General features: G+C 44.0%; 1 protein-coding gene across 3 annotated transcripts in view; it reads right to left on the bottom strand.

Moving 5' to 3' along the window:
• GSK3B (glycogen synthase kinase 3 beta) overlaps window positions 1-21,773 on the bottom strand; it is a 242,558-nt gene that overhangs the window by 97,624 nt on the left and 123,161 nt on the right. For all 3 annotated transcript variants that reach the window (XM_019548715.1, XM_019548717.1, XM_019548716.1), the window contains exon 3: window positions 17,021-17,104. In XM_019548715.1, coding sequence (XP_019404260.1) covers window positions 17,021-17,104 — 84 coding nt within the window. The remainder of the gene's footprint in view (window positions 1-17,020; window positions 17,105-21,773) is intronic.

Below are 21,773 nucleotides of genomic sequence, written 5' to 3'. Positions count from 1 at the left end.
GACTTGTAATTGCTTCAAGTATTAAAGGCTTCATGTCTGCCACTAGGCAGATAATCCCTTCGAAGTGACATGCCAGACTGGCTCTAATACACCCACACTAGCCAGCAAAACAAAGAAAGGATGGCCTTGTTAATGCACTAGTCCTTGATGCTCAAGAACTGACAACACAGGCAGAATCTTGCATCAGTTGGAAATGTTTCATATAAATAATGATTTAGTTCCACTACAAACCTCTCTGTAATGGGAGTGTGGGAAAGAGGAGGAGATAAAAGCCAAACCATTTTAACAGCTCATTTTGTCATTCTCTTTGTGTCAGAAACCAGAGATGAAACCAGCCTCTAAGAGTGAGCACTCTGGCATCTGTGCTGCTCCTGCATTATTTAAATGCTGCCTGTATGAACAGCTAAGGAAACTGAAATGCTGCAGCTTGACACACTGAAGATACAGGGATGTCAAAAGCTAAGGCCTCCCTTCAAACTCACCTGTCCCTCAGCGTACAGAAAAAGCAAGTCACCCAGCTGGTTTAATCACCCTCATTATGCCAATATCAGCCAACAGATACTAGGTAGTGTAGAGATGAGATACTTATACACAGCTCTTCTGGGTCGATGTTGTATGGAACAAAGGTCAAATATTATTTCCCCATCCCTCATCCCACCTCTTCCCTCAGGACAGGAGTGCATTAAAAATACTTAGCAATTAGAATAATGTAAATTAGGTAAGCTACACTGACACTGTCCCAGCACTCCTGCTTCCTTTATGTATGTCAATTGTTGATCCTCTGGATCATGGTGTACATGTAAGAGGTCCACGAGAGGCTCACACCAAGACCTTCAGTGCATACACCTAGGCAAGAGTATGGAGGAATGGATGCTGCCCTAGATCCATCATCCCCCTTTATCATAGAATTATAGAAAATTAGGTTTGGAAGGGACCCCAGGGGCACATCCACACATGTGTGGACACTTGATTCCCCGGGGACAACTAGTAGCAACGCACCTTGCACCGCAGTTCCTCGTCCCCAGGGAACGCCTGTACCACATGTGGTTTGGCGTGCAGCTAGCTACCACAGGGGCAGTAGGGGAGGCTCAGGGTCAAAAAAACCCCACAGAAAAGAAAACAAAGTAGCACATGCTCACACAGCATGCCCTTGCAGCATAGAGAACACCAGACTGTGCAGTATGTGGCGCTACAAACATGTTTGTGGCACCATATTTCACATGACTGTGTTTGTCTAGAACGCGCCCCAGGAAGGCATCTGATCTAACCCTCTGCTCAAAGCAGGGCCAGGCTAAATTAGATCATCCCAGCCAACGTTTTTGTCTACCCACGTCTTAAAAACCTCTGAAGATGAAGATTCCACAATGTCTCTGGGTAGCCTGTTCTAGTGCTTTAAAACCCTCCTAGCTTTTCCTAATATCCAACCTAAACTTCCCTTGCTGCAACCTGAGACCATTGCACTTTGTTCTATCATCTAACACCACTGAGAACAATTGAGCTCAGGGGTGGGCAATTATTTCAGTTGATGGGCCATTTAATGAGTTTTGGTGAACTGTCAAGGGCTGCACACAAAATATTTCAGGAGGTATCACTTTAACAAGCTATAGATTAAAAAAAATAAATTGTATACTAACAATCAATCATATACTGTAACATATTTAAATTATTTAAAAGAAATTGTCCTGATTTATACAGAATAGTGCACATAGTGCCAGGCTGCAGCTTCTCTCCTGCTTGCAGTGACACAGCAGAGGCAGGAAGAGGAGAAGCTGTTGGAAGCGAGGGGCGCCAAGCAGTACCTGGGCAACTGCAGCAGGAGCAGCCCTGCCAGGAAGTTGTGCATGCTCACCAGGGCCAGGGTGCTGCCATCAGTGGATGTGGGCTGAACCGTTGTCTCAGCTGCCCCAGGCAGGGCTCAGCTCCATGTGGACTGCCATGGGGGCAGCCATGGGCCTTATGCAATCAATTGGCAGGCCGTATCCAGCCTGCAGGCCCATATTTTGCCCACCCTTAGTCTAGCTCCATCCTCTCTGGAACCCCCCTTCAAGTAGTTGGAGGCTGCTTTAAATCTCCCCTCAGTCTTCTCCTCTCCAGACTAAACAAACCCAGTTTCTTCAGCCTCTCCTCACAGCAGGGGATCCTGGTTTCCTTTGTTAAAAAAATCCAAAATTCTCCAATTAGCCCCCCCCCCCGCGCATTTTTCCACACCTTAAATGAAACCCCTCTCTCTCTCTGTAAGTATCAGTTGAACACACTGTTTTACTGATATATTTGCAATTTTAAGCAATTTGGCAGTGCCTCAATCATTATAATATAACAAACCCTAAATACCAGTATATTCTGGCATTTGATTTTGGTTTGTTTTTTTTTAATCACAGAAAAATCAGTGCTCCCCCTGTTCCCTGCGCTCACCAGGATGTAGGTCCAGCTGTGGCTGCCCCCCCCTCCCCGGCTTTGTAGCTCTGAGCAGTCCTGGTACACTGGTGTCCTGCCCCTGCCCAGGTTGTTGCCCCTCACTCCCAAGCCACAGCCCCCCACTCCTGACCTGCAGTGTCCCACCGCCACCCATGCCCATAATCCCAAACTGCAGCCCTCAACTCTCTTAGCCCTGCTGGTACCCCTCACTCCTGACCTGCAGCACCTCCCCCCTCCCCATCCCCACTGGTGCCCCTCACTTCTGAGCCACAACTTCCTGCTCCCCCTACCCCCCAGCCCTGCTGGTGCCCCTCTTGGAAGTCATGCCTCACTTCTCTGCCCACTGCAGCCCTGCCTGTGCCAGGAAGAGGAAAACTTTGCAAGAGCCAGGTCTTAGCAAGGCCAGGACTTGCATCACACCTGGCTACCTCAGAGAAGTGCATGGGCAGCAGCATTATTCATCATCACCCCCTGTTCACTTTCCAATAAAGCCTTCCTGTTGGACACTGACAGACATTTGGGGGGGGGGGGGGAAGGAAGGAATGGCACTTTATCAGAAGGGGCAACATGCTAGTTGGACCCGGTTCTGCAGTGTCTGTATAGATTGGGCACTTCAGCAGGGCTTTTTGGTGCTTTTATCTCATAATTGATTCAATCAGCTCTTAGACAAAAATGCCCAAAAAGCCCCACTGAAGCGTACAAGCTATACAGATGCTGGGTGAGCCAGGTCAAACCAACAGGATATCCCTTCTGCGCACGTGCTGTGCTCGGTGGTAGGGGCGCGTTAAGCTGAAAGTAAAGGGGTGGCAGTGCAAGGCAGGCTGGAGGGGTAGGGGACAGACAGCCTGGCAGCTGGGGGGAAGCAGACAGAGCACGTGCCCAGTGGGAGGACCCTGCCAAAAGCTGAGCCCAAGCCTCTAGGCAAGGGGAAGGGGGGCAGCGGGTATAGTACCTTTCAAGAAAAAGGCTTTGGGCCCGTTGTGCAGCCCTGTAACCTGCAAGACCCCTGCCACAGCTGCCACCTCTCCCAGCTAGAGCTCAGACAGCACACAGATCTGCAGCATGGAGTCCATGCCAAAGCCTGCCTTACACAGTGCCTGTCACTATCCCCGCCCACTGTGGAGCCATGGTCATAGCCAGGAACTTAAGTATTTACTATACATACAAACAACTAAACCAATACTGTAAGAGTTCCCAGCATCAAAATGACTAAAACACTACTCAGAAGGAAACTGAATAGCAGGCTCCATGCCTCTAAAGAAAACATGCTTAATATTACATCTTTCAGTCCAAAAAACTGCAGTGAACTTGCAATTCTGCCCATAATCTATCCACAAGTATTTCCCCAAGCAGCTAGTACTGTGGAAGGGACAGCCTGGCAAGGGCTACCCCTTGAGCTGATTGTAGCAAATATGCGTACAGGAGAGCAAACACACCCGCTTTGCTCTTCCAGACAAGTCATGAAGTCAGCACACTCAAAAAGCCCCGTGCTGGAAAAACAGCAAGAAAAAGGACAGGAGGTTAGAGAAAGAAAGACCAAACGGCACCCACTCTATGGGTAGTGCAAGAACCAAGATCAGAAACGTGCTTCTCCTATCACAGTTATTGTAAAACACTTTGTGTGTGATGGTTATAAGGGGAACTATGTGGACAAATAAAGCAGTCAGCCTGGATTCCAACCGATTCAGTTTTTGGTACTGTACTGAAGAAATCGAAAGCTTTTTCAACTGTTTTTGCTACACGCGTACCTCACATCAATAGCAATGAATCTGGAATACTAGAGTCATGTCTATAATTTGGATCCAAAGTGCCAAGAAGTGACAGAAGAATCAGTTTTAACATTTCATCTGTACTGTGCCTTCTTTAAGACAACATCACATTGCTCAAGCAGCAATGTCAGTGCTGGGAAAAGGCCCACATTACCCTGATTTAACATTTGAACTCCAGGACCTTCAAACTCAGATGAAAAAATTAGTATTACCAGGCAGACCTTTCTGACTCACCTCAAAGCACATGGTTCAGGAGTCATATGGTTTCTGTCCCAGTAGCAAGAAAAAGGTTATGCAAAAGGTAAAGCAAAGTCATAAACAGGATACATTTCACCCACTGCATCCTATCAGGTGATAAGTGGTCATGACTTCCTCCCTTTTATCGTGTTGTCCGTATACTGCTCCCAGGCATTAAAAAGTTTGGTTTTGCTGTGCCCCCACTCACAAGATTCTGTACAACAGGTATGACGTCCTCTAAAAAGGTTCTGGACCTGGAAAATGTCGCTGGGATTCATTGGTGTGAAGGAGGAGCAGTGACATCCAGTAGCCAGGCCTACTTGCTTGTCCTTGTAATTTGCAGTTATGGGTATTTCAAAACAGAGCTGGAGGCAAGTTTGGACCAAAGAAAGATGAGGTGAACGTGCATACACAAATACACACCACCCCGTTTCTAGAGGGAACAAAAGACAAATCCTCTTCCACCTCTGAAATGACACCTTAACAAGCTTGTATGCTCCAGAAAATATTTATTCTTACCAGTAATGCTGCCAATATTACACAAGCACCTCTTGCAACCCTCACAGCGCTGAATGGCACAACTTCCAGTTATCCCCTTCTCCCAGACTATGCTGCCAGCACTCCCTATATCCAAGGGGCATAAAATATGGCCCACAGGCCAGAAAGGGATTTTATTTGGCCTGCAGCAAGTCCTTTAACCCCACCCACCCTCACCACCTTGCACTCTAGGTCCCTGCTGCCTATCCTGCTCCTGGAAGCTGCTCCCCACTCCCTGCCTGCCCTTTGTCCCCATCCCATCCCATCCACCCAGCCAAGCATGCCCTGCCCAAAAAAGTCCCAGGCCAATCTCCATAGAGACCCTACCTTCCCACTCCATCCTGGGCCTCTGGCAGTGGGAAGACAGATAAGACAGATGGGCCCAGGGCTGGATAGGATCAACTGCACCTCCCCCCTTCCTCCCCACAACACCTCACCAGAACTCCTTAAGTGGTCTTCCAGTCCAAAAAATTGCCCGCCTCTGCCCTAAATGGACCTGCAACATCCTGTTACAGAATCTTTCTCTAGTTGGGCTTACAGCAGATCACGCTCTGACGATGTTATAGGTGGTCAGGCTTAACTTTATCGATGAAACGTTAAACAAAACAGAATCAATGGTGTTGTGTCCACCAGTGAGCACACACTCACCACGTCTCATGCGCCCTAGTGACACGTGAGGCTGCTGTTGTGTTCTGGCGAGGTGTTTCCAGGGTTGGTCGCTGGGATCAGGCGGGTCCGGCGTCCTCCCCTCCGGCTGGCCAGGCCGAAGGTCGCTCCGAGTTCAAACCGATCCGTGACTACGTTCCGTCGGGCGCACAAAGACCCCAAAGTTCATAGTGCAATGTCTTTTATACCCTCAATGATGCAGGGTGGTCTAATCACGTGTGGCACTTCTTCATTGGCTCGGAGCAGTGACTGTCACATTACTGACAGACGCTGGACTTTCCCTTGGGAAACCCCATGTGGAAAATCCCAGCCACATGTTTCTTCTATATTTGCAACCCTAGAGTCTCTTATTCACTTAGCACCTGTTAAATAAACACTATGCAAGCCTCTAGTTGGCGTATGCGAACATGGCCACCTATTACAAAAGTTTATAACACATAACAAGTGCAAAATGATTACAACACATCCCTGGTAATCCACTCCAAGACAATGTCACCTGATATAGGGGCTTCCTTGTGGTTAACCTGCAATGATTTTACAGTACAGCTGGGGTTTGCAAATTCTGGTTTATGGAGCTGGAGTTTGTCTGCTGGCCTACAGCAGTTGCATCAAACTCTACTTTTGAATGAGTCTGCATGACTATGTTATGCCCTGAAACAGGTATGGCAATGCAGCACTTTTGCATCCAAAACTACTCCTGTCAAGTTTCCTGATGCAATCTGCTTTCTCTGCAAAATATAATAAAATAAACCGAAACAGAATTCTCATTCAGAAAAAAAAACAGTCCAGAAATCCCCACCTTACCTGTTTGCTTTCAACTCACAAAATTCCTCTGCAACTTAGCTATGTGGCACCTGCCTTTCCTTTGCATTAAGCCAGCAAGGCTGAAGGGGAACACACCAGTGTGTGGGCAGTTCAGTGTCTCCATATACACTGCTTAGGCTTTTGCACCCTGGAGAGGTCACTCCAGCTTTACTATCTTTCAAGCAAGGATTACATTTAGTGAGCTGTTGTCACACTGGACCTAATTCTGTTGTCGTGCATGAGAGAGAGATGCCTATTACTACTACTACCACCACCACCACCACATGAAGGGAGAAATATCCCTAAACAATACATTTTTATCTGCAAACCCCTACCACATGACATTTATCCCTAGTCACAATCTAGGATATCTGGGCATCTCAGATCAAGACACCCACAGGCCACTGCTGAGGTACAGCAAGCCATGTGAGTCAGTCTGCACACCACCTCCACCTCTCCAAACTACATCTGAATCCAAAAGGCAAATCATAGAATCATAGAAGTAGGGTTGGAAGGGACCTTACAGATCTTCAAGTCTGACCCCCTGCCAGGGCAGGAGGAAAAAAAAAACAAAAAAACCCTGGGCTCAAATGATCCCAGCTAGGTAGGCATCAAGCCTACTCTTAAAGGCCCCCCAGGGTAATGCCACTAACTACTTTCCTGAGTAGCATTCAGCATGAAGAAACAGGCCAGTGCCGAAGGAAAACAGATCTAATGAAAACGACCAGCCTCAGGTAGACATAAGATCCTGCTAGTGATCTGTTCCTCTTACAGCCACTACTATCCAGCTACAAGCATAGCTGCATTAGTATGTACCCTTCTGGGGAGGGCAGGCAAAGCTGCTATTTTCACCAGTGAAGCTTAATCTTGTTTGAAACTAAAAGAACTGCTCATGATTGTAGCTGGGCCAACCCTCGGAGCAGACTAAAATAAGCAGGGTGGATAAAAATCAATGATTTTTTAATCAAAACACTGTATTTTTTAAATCTGAATCAAATTCATTTTCTTTAAATTTTTTTGTTAAAATGCTTTAAAAAATAAACCTATATAAAGATAGTTTTAATTTAAGACACGTTAGTACTCAAAGATATCACCGTGGAATAGGGATTATAACTTCAAACTATATACTATTTGAGACATAACCTTTTTAGAAAAGTTTTATGAATAGGTCACAACAGGCCATGGACTATATTAGAGGCCCAATTTTATGGGGTTCCCAGAGGCTCCTCTATAGATTAGTAAAGATGAACGAAAACCACTCCACCCAATGGGACTCAGTGCTCAGCCTATTAGATCCCATTAAGCATTTCTGTGATGTTTAGTTTCAGTTCTCAAACTGATATCTTTGACTTTTTTTTTTTCCAATCTTTGATTCCTTTGCCTGTAAAGGAGTGCTTAAGTCCAAATCCTTGAAAATATATATATATTTTTTGCAACTATCTAGTTGGTCTAATAAAAGATATGGCCTCTTCCTGCTTGGGAATATTTTAATGAAGGTTATATCAAACAAGAATGCACTTTTTTGTAGAAAACAATAATTAAATTGAGGCTTCCTGACCAGTTATTTAAATTGATTTGATTTAAAACAAATCCACTCTGAAAATAAACTACCAAATAGCCTTCAGGCAATACTTAGCCATTATGCTGACTTTGGTAGGCCCCAGTCCTGAACCTAGAGAGCAACATCATAAATCCCATCAATGATTAACTAGATGATGAAGACTTTTAAAGATGCCCTTTCAGCTTTCTGTGAAGAAAAGCTCATCCAGTCACCACTTGAACCATACCAGGCTTTTGGATAACAGGACCTCTAGTCTCCAAGATCTGTTAATTTGGCAACACATGCAACCACTGCCAAGCTTTAGATGTTTAAGGAAATTCAATAGCTGACATGCAACTGGGGCCTTTCCCTGGTTACTGTATCTCCAGGACCTTCATATATCTATACTGGGCTCCTGAAGGTTCTCCCACCACCCTGCATTTTATATCCCTATCCTTCAAACTGTCACAGGACCACCATTTCTCCTGCCGAGGATGCCTGAATAAGTTATCAGGTCTAGTCAATGCTGTTCTTTAATTAGACAAAGTACTTTCTGCTGAGCCACTCATATTATTCTCCCATCACCTCCCACATACTCCCCTGAAGCAATCAAGCTCTTACTGCCCTGGAATGAAACACAGATAGCAAAGGGATACGTAAAAACAAAGAACACAATACTAGAAGGGGTCTCCTGGCCCACCAAATGCAGGCCCCTGCATGCACAGGCAATTGTTGGAAGGGATTTCTAAAATCACCACTTCATAACCTCACTCACAATGACTACGAGCAAAATCCAAACTACCCAGGACACCCTATAAAAAATGCCACAGGTGAAAGCAGGGGAAACAAGAACACTGCCAATGCAGTGAAATTTAACCCCCTCTCCTACACAGTATTACCCTGGCACTTACTCTATCCTTAGACTTAAGAATATATTTCCAACACTGATCTGAATGGGCTTTTGGCTGTATGCCCCTACAGACAAGTCTAAAAAGGACTAAAATCAATTATACCATGCAGCAGGGTCAACACAACCTCCATATAATAGCATTTCCCCTGCCATTTGTTAACGATCCATGCTTCCCTTTTTGATTTTTGACTACTGTGGACAACAAACAGCTATTTAAAATAGATTAAGTATTATATAAGCAGAGTTATAAGCACCCAATAAAAACAATATTTGCTTTGTGTGGCCTGACGTAGGGACAGTTCTCTCCTTCAACTTATTAAATGCTCCAACACACCCATATAAAACACACAATTATGGAATACAATCAACTAAATCAGAGCTGAAAAAAATTGGGATTGTGATCTCCATTATATCTAGTTTCACACCATTGATCAGTTTTATTCAGCAGCTTCTATTAGGGAAGATGCCTTGTGCTGAAAAGCAGTTAGAGCAGAGAACATTTTGAATACATTCACTGCAGAAAATACGTGGCATGGATGGCTTTACTTTAATTTGGAATATAGTTCTAAAAACTTCTTGCAGCAGCCTTGTAAGACATGACAACCAATAAGCCCCTCCACACACACCTGCTTCAGTGAATCAAAGTTTACATTTATACATTTAATGCAACATGATGTAACAATGTGCAGCCTTGTAAAGTTGTAAGAAAAAATAGAGTTCCTAATGTGGTTTTAATCTTCCAAAGCTAGGTTGACAGACAAGCACACATCATTACCAAGAATTCAATACAAGGCACAAATTAACAAGACCATTCTAACAAGGTTACAGTACTAAAACTTTCCAAGCCACCACATAGTGCCTAAAATCCTGGCTGCTCCCTTGGAAGACTATTAAGAAAATTATAGATCACAAAAAATTATTATGGAAAAGATTTAACACTACCTTCCATTAAAAATATCAACTACAATTCCTATCAATTTTCCCTGCTGTGATTCTTCTTTCTTTGCTTCATTTCATTCTACTGTTCACAGTTGCATACATTTTGGTCCATCCTCATAAGTCACCATCCTTCTTTGGACTTCTATTCTTAAAAAAAAAAAAAAGTCAGGAGTCATCTAAACAAAACTACAGATAGAGACACACACATTTCTTAAAAATTCATAATCTTCCCTCATAACTCATTCAGGAACGGCTGCTAGAGGTTGTGACAGCTCAAATTCCCAGCAACAGGAAGTAGCATACAGTTAGAAAGTTACCGAATGTACTTGAAGATCTTCACCTACAAGATCTAACTACCTGAAGAACACAGGACTATAAAAGGTCTCTTTCGTTACTGCATTCAGCTCTCACAGACAGCCACATCATGTGATCCTCTTCATAAACTGACCAGGCTGCCTCAGAAAAATGGCTAGGTTTCTTGCTCCTACTCCTTGCACCAACACAGCTCTTCTCTTCCCTAGTGTTCATCCTCAGATACCATTACAGAAAACAATCACATTTTCTCTCAACCTTCATTTTGCTATCCTAAGTGTGCCATGCTCTTGCATTCCCTTCTCAAAGACAGGTTCTCCATTTTAGCAGGCTGAATGAACCCTCTTCTTGGCTTTCTTGGCTTCAATTGCTTTAATAATCATCAAGGACTCTCAAGGACAATAGTCATGGAAATCTACAAACACTCTAGTCACTCCCTTTTTTCTCAGTCATTCCCTTTGGGCCTTGTAGATTACCAGTAACAGATATTAAAGAATATAAAGTTTAAGGGAAAGGTGCCCTAGTAGCAAGATTTATTAGACTATGACAGCTTCCCAGCACACTGGTGGAAACTCCATTTTTAGGGATATCAGATGAAGCCCTGGACAAATATAGTGGTACTTCAGTAACTGGAGTTCTTAGAGATGTACTGCCCATATATACTTTCTTCATTAGGGGGTATGTCTCACACCCTGAGACTCTGAAGACTTTTGTCATAGCAGCACCCAAAGAGTGTACTCTAGTTTCACCACCCCTTCTGACCCCCCCACTGAGGGGACAAAAGGCATTATATACATTTCTTGCTCCTCAGCTTCCTCTCAACTAGAAAGCCTGAATTGGACCCAACTCCAAGAAAGAGGAGGTAGAAGGGAGCAATTCAGATATTTATGTGGACACTACATCTGAAAGAACTCCAGCTACTTCCTTTTCTTCTTGACATGATTGCCCACATACACATTCCTGACTAATACACAGCTTTCAAAGCAGTGTCCACACATACCTGCCAATGGATCTCAGAGTTCCCTCTGTGAACAATGGCTGAAGAAACAACCTGCTAAATGTAGCATAGCCCAAGAGATTTCTGCAATAGCATAATGCAGCGGTGCTCAATCTTTGACAGCTGCAGGCTGGGTGCTCCCTACCTGGCTGTACCACAGGCCACCACTCCCTTTTGGGGGGGGGGGAAGGGAGGAGAGAGGAAGGGAGCTTACCTCTGGTAAGCAGTGGTGGGGAAGGGAACAGAACAAACAGCACCGAGGAGGGGAGGAGAGACAGACAGAGCAGGGAGATCAGCTGCTGCACTACCCACAGGGCAGGGAAAAGAAGGGGACATGCTGGGTACAGCTGCTTGCAACTGATCCTGCGTCACAGGTTAGAACCAGTCACTTTGAGGGCCAGATCCAGCCCACAGGCCACAGGTTGAGCACTACTTGTCATAATACTTGGTAACGTGATTAAAGCTCCAGGGGACTTCCTTGCAGATATCATCCATTCAAATGCCAAGAAGAGAACCAATAGACATGGCCTGGGCTCTAATAAAGTAGGCCCCTATCACTGAGAGTGGGTCCACTTTAGATGTTTCAAGTAGTTCAACACAGCTAGAAACCCACTTAGACTGTCCCTGGGTTGATATTACTGCACCTTTCAATCGTTCAGTCATAGATAAAAAAAAGAGCCAAGAGAGCCTACAGGAGTGGTTTAGTTGCTTCAGTGTTAATGATCCTTCACAACAAAGACTTAGCTGTCCCCTCCATGCCTCCATTACAGTCCATTTTAAGCTACTTTTTTCAAGCACACGCATAAGGTTTTATTTCTACAATTTTTTAAAAAGGTCACAAGTGAAAAAAAAAAAAGGCTCTGAACCGAAGGGTTAAAAGAAATGCACAAAAACAGTGCTCCTCCCAATTCTGACTTGCACTCAGCTCTACAGATATAATAAGCCCACCTGGGCCAGGGTGAGAGACTAACCCATGCACATGCTTTGCCTTTTGGGGGGGAAGGAGGCAGAGAGAGGGGAGAAGGAGGGGGAAATGCTTTGATCAGGTTTAAAGCTTAGCAAAAGAATCTGTAATGAAAGGGGCAGCATACTATTGTGTATGGGACATTTTGATCATTCCTTTTAGTGCAATTGCTGGATGAAAAAGCAGTACATAGGCAAAGCTGAGGCCAATAATCTTGAACACACACATTGGGGAATGGCAACAGAAAAGGAATAGTTACAGTATTATACGAGATGTGAACGCTACTTTCAAAAGAACCGACTGCCTCCCTTCCCCCACCTTAATGAAAGCCGGGGGAAGGAGTTTCCCTGGAGTTTGCACTGGTGGTATTGGAATTCAAGAAAAGCCTTACACACGCAGTTCAACCTTGGCATCATGACAAGTGGTAGGGAGCCAGCTGGAATACCGGTGATTATTTTTGTAGCAGAGTAGGGTATAGGAAAATGATCTGGAGGTTCCCAAGAATGCTGTACAATACTTGGTAAAATGGCTGACAGAAGTATATTGTGGCAGCTACTTTTGCCAACAAGAACTTGTCGTATTAGAAGAGACATCAAGGTTTTCCATAAAACCATGTTGTTTGGCAGTAATTATGCTGCCATCCTGTAATGCTTTAAACTGAATGGATGCCATATCAACCTATAATTCTACCTATGACCAATGTCCAGATGACATTTTAGTTACCTAGGCAGTCCCAGATGCTAGATATTGAAGCCTTAGATGTACCCCTAATGTTCAAGCCTCCAGCAAATGTTCTACTGAACCACCCTCCCAGTGTTATGCTTGCATCAGAAGTTGTCTATTCCCTGATTTGTATCACCAAAACCTGCAAACCAAAAGAAGCACATGACCTTTTGAAAAGCCTCCTCAGAAATGATGGCCTTTTTCATTACAGAGATGAAAAGTGTACGCGTCACATGTACTCGGTCTTGCAACCAATGAATTTGCAAAAATGTCTCCCACAAGCCACATCACCAATAGGGTCATTAGGCATTTTATCAGAAATTCATCTGCTTGACTTTTCCAGACAAATTCAGGTTTAAGGTTTAGCATAAAAACAAAATGTGAACTTTCCTGTAACACTGATTTTTGACCTTGTCATGGAAGTCTCTCCTTCTGCCTATTATTGCGGGGAAGGGGACAGCTCATACTTTCAAAATCTTAAGGGCCCCCATCCCTGGAGTCACTTTGAGACAAAGAGGCACTGCAGGTCTAGCGTTGTTGAAATTCTGCTCTCATCTCTCTCTTGAGACCTAAACCCAAGATACACACTTTTGTAGAGAACACAGTGCTCTCTAAACACCTTACCTTCAAATAGCTCACCTTTACTATTACATAGTTTAAGATTGGGCTCTTTCCAGAGTATAACTGAAAAAAGGAGCAAGCTGTCTCATTCTGAGATGGGGAGGGGGAATCAACTACAGGCAGGTTCTTGTTCTATGACAGACTGATAAAAACCAAACAATCCAAGGTCACTTAAGTTCAAGTGTCTAGAGAAAAAATATGCTCTGGTTTGTCAACCAGCCTCTAAGTGGCATTAACAGGATCTGACAATTCTTCAGCTGAAGATGAAGATAAGCAAAACAGTTAATTACAATAGGTTTCCTTGCTAGTTATCCTGTCTGCAGATTCATTTCTTTTCATTTACTGAGGCTCTGAAGATGTAAACTGATGGCACTTGTGCTGCAAACTGCATTGCTAGTTGCTGCACAGAGAGAAGCAATGGTAGGAAGAATAAACATTAAAGATAGTCAGGAGATACAGACCATGAAGGGCCTGGGAGTAAATAAGGGCTTGTCTTGACATGGAAATGTGCCCCACAGTTATACTAGTAAAGCTCCTGAAACTAATACAAAATAATCAATGTTTACCCAACACACAACAGAAACAGATTTCCAGGAACACACTGGAAATAGAGGTTGGATGTGTTGACTTGACTCCTGCCCCAGTGCAGTTTGCTAACACAGGAGATGGACAAGTATCTCAACTCGCATCTTTTAAGAGTTCATGTACAAAACTTCAAACCGGCCCAAAATACTGAGTGGCAATAAATTTTTACATTTCCATTTGATACTTGTACAGAGCCTTTACATACCATGTGGAAAGGGTTTAAAACAGGGTAATATTAACAAACTGTGGGTACAGTTTTCTTTAAAAATGTCTTGTCATGCTGAAGCCCCAAAATGTGGCTGTTACTCTCAGGATTTCAGGGTGAATGACAGCAAAGGAAAAAAAGCCCTGCTAGGCAAGCACTGCATGCTTGTGATGTATAGCTTAAACCAGAGGTGTCAAACATACCGTCTTGTAGGCTGGATCTGGCTTGGAGGTGGGTGATCCTGCCCACAGGGATTCTTGCAGGCTGGACCACCCACCTTCATAGGCCAGATGCCAGAGCAGCAGTGAAGATAATCTTGGAGGCTGTTGGAGCTGCTGTTTCAGTGCAGCTCCAAAACCTCAGAAGTTACCACTACTTGTTTCCTCCCCACCAAAAATCAGGTGTTTTAGTCGCTCTTGGTGACTAAAATGGACAACAGGGGAAAAGGGAGTGGAGCGGGCGGAGGGGGGGGCAGCAGCAACTTTAAACTCCGTGTTTGTTCGAGCTGTGCTGAAACAGCAGCTCTGACAACCACAGGATTAACGCTGCCACTCATCAGGTCATTTGGCCCATAGGGAGTCCCATAGTTTGGATTTGGCCTATGGGGCCAAATAAGTTTGGCACCCCTGCCTTACACCAACTTTATTTTTTTTAACACAACATGGTGATTTAAAAAAAAAAAAAAAATCAAAGCAAGACCTATTACAGTATATAAAAAAAAGGAAAATCCTTAACTCTGATTTTGGGACCCAAAAACTGAAAGTCACCCCAAAGACAAAATTTAACAAAATATTGACAAAAAGAAGCCCTACTTGTGTCACATACAAAGCTAAGTAAAAAAAAGGCCACTGTTATTATAAGTAAGACTTTCTACATAACCAAGCTAAAATTGGTATGGATACACATTAATACCTATATCAACATATTAATGCTGGTAAATTTCCCTTTATTAGGCAAAACCCAAGGGACTCAGCCTCTTGCTGCTAAGAGAATGAAACCTCGGATGCTGTAATCATTACTGTAAAACCCAAGTATGAAACCAAGATATTATCTGAAGGCTAGTTCTGATTGGCTTATCTGAGGTGATGCCTCAATCTGCAAGTTAATCAACTTTCTACTGGAGGAGGACTTCTGTATGACTGTCACCAAGTGAGATCCAGGCACCTTGGGGCAAATTTCAGAAGAAGTGTTTACTACTGACACTTGGTGCTAATTTTGAGGATAACTGTGCACCCAGCAGCAACCACTGAGTACAATGAGACTTGCTAGAGTTGGTCTGAAAATCTGGCCCCTTGACTTCAAACAGATAAAGGCCTGAAAGTGTCAGTAACTCAATGACACGGAAATAACTATGCCAACTGTCCAAATACTATCTTGCAGAGACACAGCAAGACCCTGCTGTATCAAGTAGGAGAAATCACCTTGCTTTCAAGCATCTAACATTCTCCTTGGCCCTCAACCATTTCACATTGGTCATGCTTCTCAACAGAAGTTTCAAGCAAAAGCATTCAATAATGGCACTTGCTATGAGATGCTCTCAGTTTCATACATTAAGCAGATTAAGAAAGCAATTACAGCATTCTGAGTCACTTGCCATATTGAGCATACTAGAAAACAGAAATTTCCACTAGAACGGGAATTGCCAGTGATCCAGCCATTCTTACTTCATACCGTTCCATGAAAAATCCATGCCAACCCCAAGGCTTGTGGTTTTACTGGATCGCTCCCTTCTACAGCAACAGCTCTGTTATCTGTCGTCCCCCTGGAATGGGGAATGCCAGTTAACAAAATATGCCAGTTAACTGAACGGCCCAGGCTGCCACTTCTCCCGCTGTGTCTGGGGCATCCTGCCACCCCTCCTGAGGGCTCTACGGGACAGGGAGGTGGGCCACACACGCTGCTTTGCCCCAGGCCGTGGGGGCTTGGAGAAACCGGAAGTGCCTCAGTGGACACTTCCGGTTTCACATTATCTTACAAGCTGGCATGCTGGTTAATTGAGCATGCCAGCTTGCAAGATGTTGGTTAACAGAACTTTTACTGTTTTTAGGTTTCTGTTATAAAAGATGCCTGTTACTTTTTCTAAGAAGTTTTCATGTCTCCACTGCCCACAGCAGGCTTCTGAAACTCTGCACGAAGAAAGGCTGCAGACTTTTAAGTGCAAGTTTTGCTTGTCATATGAAATTCTATTTAGATGTACCTAAACTCTAAATTTGAAAGTACCATTTCCTTTATATTACTTGCAATACTCAAAAAACCTCTGTGTGTCAAAGTGGCAACAGGCTAAGCCCAAACACTACAATTGCACCAGAAGCACAAGCTATATTGGAAACACTTGGAACTGCTGGGGAAGCCTGAGAAGAAAGGAAAAGGAGGCAAGCTGAATTAGGCTTCACCTTTGACCACCCCTCCCACATATCATATCTTTCCCTCCAAGGACAGGTGCTCCCTAATTCCTGGAGGAGTAACCGCTGCATTCCCAATACATTCAGTCACCCCAAGTGCATGAACCCCACAACTCCTGGAAAAGAGGGAGGAAGGACCCATGTCTGGGCTCCCCACAACCACTCCTATGGCATACATGCCCCTGTATTCTTGGTACAATTCACCTCCAGCAGGCTTTGCTTTGCAAATCTGCTGCCCAGCAGGGGGACAGTTTCTGAGCTTCCTTGAAGTCCATTTACTATTGTTTCTTTTGACTTAATCCACTTGTTTCAAGCTTTTTTCTTCCAAATTCCAGGAGGACAGTTTTATTATTACAGCCCCAAATGGCTTTAGGTTTCCTGCATGCTAACTTACCTTCTCTCCACTAGAATAGAAGAAATAACGCAATCGGACAATGTTACAGTGATCCAACTTTCTCATGATCTGGAGCTCTCGGTTCTGAAAGACAAAAAGTAGCAGGAGATTAGGAATTTCTTCCACAGGCTTTCCAGTGGAGGAATGTTACATACATCCTAAAGCAGCAATTCCTGAGCTGTGAGTTATAGGGCCTCCCACCAGCAGCTCATGGCCATAAAATATTTGGCTTTCCACAGGCAAGTGTTTCTTCAGATGAGCAGGGAAGCCAAGAAGTGATGATGGCCACAGAAAGCTATTTCCTCAGGATCACTGCCCAAGGGCCAGAAAATATTGAGGTATACTACCTATTAGATAAAAGCCCATAAAAGACATGGATTCATAGATGCATTGGACTGGGAAAGGAGAAGAGGAAAAAAAGTTGGGAGTCGAAGTCAGTAGCCCCTTTGCCATAAAAACTGTACATGGATTATGTCTGAGTGACATAATCATGATACATTGACAAAGCTGTGACTGTCCAAGAAAGATCTTTTATTGATCCAACTGCATGGTCAGACAAGCTTCTGAATGCAGGCGACCCAAAGATGAATACACTGCATTCAAAAGCTTAAGTCTAACCCAATCATGCACTTGGTTCAGTAAACATATCACTCACAAAATTCCTTGCCTCCCTCATGTGGATTAGTTTTGCAGATGTTGCTCCTCACTTCACTTCCTTCAGTTGCTTAAAGCAATATATTAATCTGTACTCCGAATACCTTTCTCCCTTGAACCAGAAAAGGGGAAACTTTAAGCTAGTGATGCTCAAGGCTTTGGCCCTGTGGACAAGATGAATGACATAGGACCAGTTTATGTGCTACATCAGGCCTGCACTGCCCTGCACGCAAAGCTACAGACTCATGAGAGTCCCATGGGCTGGATGACAGCGCTGGGAAACAGATCTGGCCCACAAGCCAGGGGTTGAGCACCTGAGGTCTAAGGGGCATACAGCTAGCAACTTGGGCAATCAGGAAGCTGCCCAATTTGCAGGATGGTTAATCCTTTTCTACCCCAGCTCAGCCACTGTTAGTGCCCTAAAACTGACAGACCTGGTGATTTTAAGGCTGCCCCTACAGGCAAGGTACTTTGAAAAACAGTATCATCAGTCTTAATGAAGTGTGAACAGCTGGGCACAGGTTAAGAGCTGGCTCTGAGTAACCAAGCCAGGAACACTTGAAAAAAAGGGCAAGAAGCTGCTAGCAGGCTGCTTCCACATGAATGGTTCAATCAGCTTAGCTGTGCCACTTAAACCACTAGGATCTGGCAAATGGCTACAGCTATCTGCATTATTTAAATTTCTACCCCTCTTATCCAGAAGTAGTTTTGGTGATTTATAGTATATTATTAAACATGGAGGCTAACAATAATCAAGTTGGCTCTCAACCACCCAGGGTACTGCTGAAAGGAGAAGCCACAAAATGGCATCATCAAACCTGGGACTTAATTTTCAGCTAGTTTCTTTTAAATCTCAAATAGGATGAGACAACGGCTTTTGTCTGAACAAAGCCAAAGCTTTAAATTCTTTGTACAGTAGAATGGCAGTGGTTTCATAGTCAAAACGGCAATGGAGTTGTGGAAGGAATTTTTAAAATGTAAATATGGCAACAAAAACAACCTGACTTGAACTTTTCAGGTTGGTTTGGTGCCAACTGGAGAGATTCACTTAACTCGCCAAATATGGTAATTTAAAAAATGGTATCAGGGTGTCACATTCCTCTAGATTGTTTCTGACAAAAAAATTCAGAGTTCAGAGGATCAGGGTCTTTTGTATCACTGTTGCTGCAGATAAGTTAAATAGGACAATATCACTCAAACAGCTACCCTCTCTTTGTCTAGCTACTACTGCATAAAGTAAACTGAATTGGTAACTTGCACCAATTACCTGTTAGCCTAATACTCAGTTCCTGACATGGCCTAGGACAATGGTTCCCAAACTATGGTATACATATCCTTGTGTTATGCAAGACATCTCTGGGGGGTATATGGAGGAGAAAGCGTGTGATGGTGGATTTAATTTTCATTAAAATAATTGTCATTTAAAGGGTTAAAGTATGCTGGTAGGGATATGCAGGCAGCTGGTGAATCTGGAAAAGGGTATTCAATAAAAGTTTGGGAACCTCTGATTTAGGAAATCTGAAGTTATAATTTCACCTTGGCAAACAACTTTAAACTTGATGTTGGCACAATTGGAAAAACTCTTCATTTCACTTTGCAATGTAAATTATTTTATATCCCATCTGCAATCAATCTGAAGTGCATAATATATTTATTTAGCCCCACAAACATGCATTAGGTCATGCCAAATGCCTACAGTCCCTCCCTCAGTTTAAAAGGCTGGCAAGAACGGGGGAGGGAAAACAGACTAGGGCAGTGGTTCCCCAACCTTTTTGGACTCTAGGCACCTCCTTAAAACAGAGGCTGGGCAATAGGGGTGAAGGATCATCCAGGTAGGGACAGGCCTAAGCCTAGCTTATCTGCTTAGTTTATCTCCTCATACCACACTTATCTCATACCTCTGGCACCCTTCAAAAGATCTAGTGGCACCCCAGCATCCTGGTTGAGAATCACTGGACTAGAGCCTCAGCATGCTTAACACCACATAGATAATCTTTTTGTCCTGGGGTGTTTACAGAACAAAACAAAATTGGATGAAGGGCTGAAGTAGAGATAAAGGTATAGCACACAAGCAAAAATGACCATGGCTTTGTTAACTGCATTGCGTCACATCACTGGTGCCCCTCCGTCTCCTCTCTACATCCCTCTGCTTCTGTCCGCCTAAACTAATTAATCTGTGGAAGGAGACAGCAGTGTAGCTGCTGCTTTGAAAGTAAAAGATGTTCAGGCTTTTTATGGAAGACTCATCTTTCTGATGTTACACCTAATGCTAGCTCTGTATATGCATCTAATTTTGAACACCCTCCTCACCCTATGAAAGCCAGAATTCAACTGACGTACCTCAAAGTGGCATGCAGTGTTTTATCCTGCAAGAAAATTATTTTTGTAGCAAACAGAAAAGTAGGCAAACAAGAAAAATAGAATTGGAAGCTGTGGAGAAGGGAGGGTTAAAGCATTCAGAAAATTTCAATTTGTCAGTTACTTTCCTAATTATTTTGCTTTGTCATATGACCCAAATTACTTGGTATAGAAACTGTGAACTTGTCCTGCTAACACTCTAATCTCTGACTAACTTCAGAAAAATTCAGGAGGGGAAGAATTTAGTCATGAGATGATTTCACACACTACGGTGCACATGGTGATACCTAATATAGGAAGCTTACTAAACCAGAGGACCTTTGGCTTCTGAAGATGGCGGCAGGGAAGGAACAAGGCAGAAAGCAGGTGTGGAGCAGGTGTCTGAACGAGAGCTGACTTCCTCAATATCTTTCTAGGGCACCACATATCTAGCATGGATAAGTGAAAAGCGCCTTGTGTAGAAGAGGTAAAGGAGTTAAAATCTTCACCGCTTAGTCACATTTCAAGTAACCTCTATTAAAATTGGCAAAAAGGAACTAATACATTACTTGCTATGTGGTGTTTGAGGGGCAAATTCATTCATTCCTCCTTCCAGAGGACTGCACTTATCAACCATTTCTCCTTCCGCATCAAGCATTCATCATCCGGAATCAACTGTTAGCCGTTTAAGGCCTAGGTCGCATTTGAACTAGACCTAAGTGCGCATGGCTCCATGTCCCATCATTAACTACGAAGACATCTCTGATGACTGGAGTGTCTAATACTTTGTGATGGGCTTTCAGGTGTTCACACTTCCTATAAAGGATTAGACAGAGAGTTGGATGTCTGGAAATTCAGAGCTAAAACATTAAGCTCTGCCAGTGATTCACTGCATGACCCAGGGCAAATAATTTCTGTCATCTTTCTCCCAGCAGAAATGTGGATAATGGTACTTTTACTTCAGTGCTGTAGTGGATATTAATCAGTGTTTGCACACAGTTTTCAACTTGATAACACCCTACAAGTACCGCTACTCTTTCAGCAGTCTATTTACTAACCTCTTTATATACATGCATATTCTAAGCCATGAACAACGCATGCTCCTGGCGGCTGTGGGGGGCGCAGCGGGAGCATGGTGGCAGTAAGTGGTAAGTGGCAGTAAGGGTGAGGGGTGGTGAGCGGCAACCACAGGTCAGAGACCACCCGCAGGTGCCGCCAGCTGCAGCAGTGGTGGCAGCCAGTGGCAATCACAGACCACCCACAAACACCACCAGCAATGTCAGCAGGCAAGGTGGTAAGTGGGAACTACCCACAGGCGCCACCAATAGTGTCAGCAGCACCTTTTTGTAGGGGGTGCACCGCCAAGCTCAGGGGGTGCACGTGGATCTGTGTTCACCCCTTACGCGTTGCCCCTGTTCTAAACTCAGACTCCTTCTCATTCTTTGGGTGCATGTGGCTGATCATTGTGTAACCCACTAGAAATCTGGTTATGTTATTCTAAGTTGGGGTATTTATTGACGTGTTCCAAGCGGGGGGGGGGCAGAAAGGGGTCATGCTGTGCTAATTAAAAGCATCCAAGCATCACATGCATCAGCATCCCCACACTGAAAAAATGGTGGCAGGGCACTTTGAACTAAAGCTCACTCAATAAGCTTTAGTTCAAAGTGCCCCGCTGCCATTTTTCAGCATGGGGACGCTGATCCATGTGATGCTGGAAGCTGCTGGAGTGTGGTAATTTCCATGCTTCAGTAGTGTTGGTTGA

The sequence above is a fragment of the Crocodylus porosus genome, unplaced genomic scaffold (genome assembly GCF_001723895.1).
Source record: "Crocodylus porosus isolate Cpor-Errol unplaced genomic scaffold, CroPor_comp1, whole genome shotgun sequence".
NCBI classification, from domain to species: Eukaryota; Metazoa; Chordata; order Crocodylia; family Crocodylidae; genus Crocodylus; species Crocodylus porosus.
Note: the sequence above shows the minus strand (reverse complement) of the source record. Positions and strands in the feature narration are given on the sequence as shown.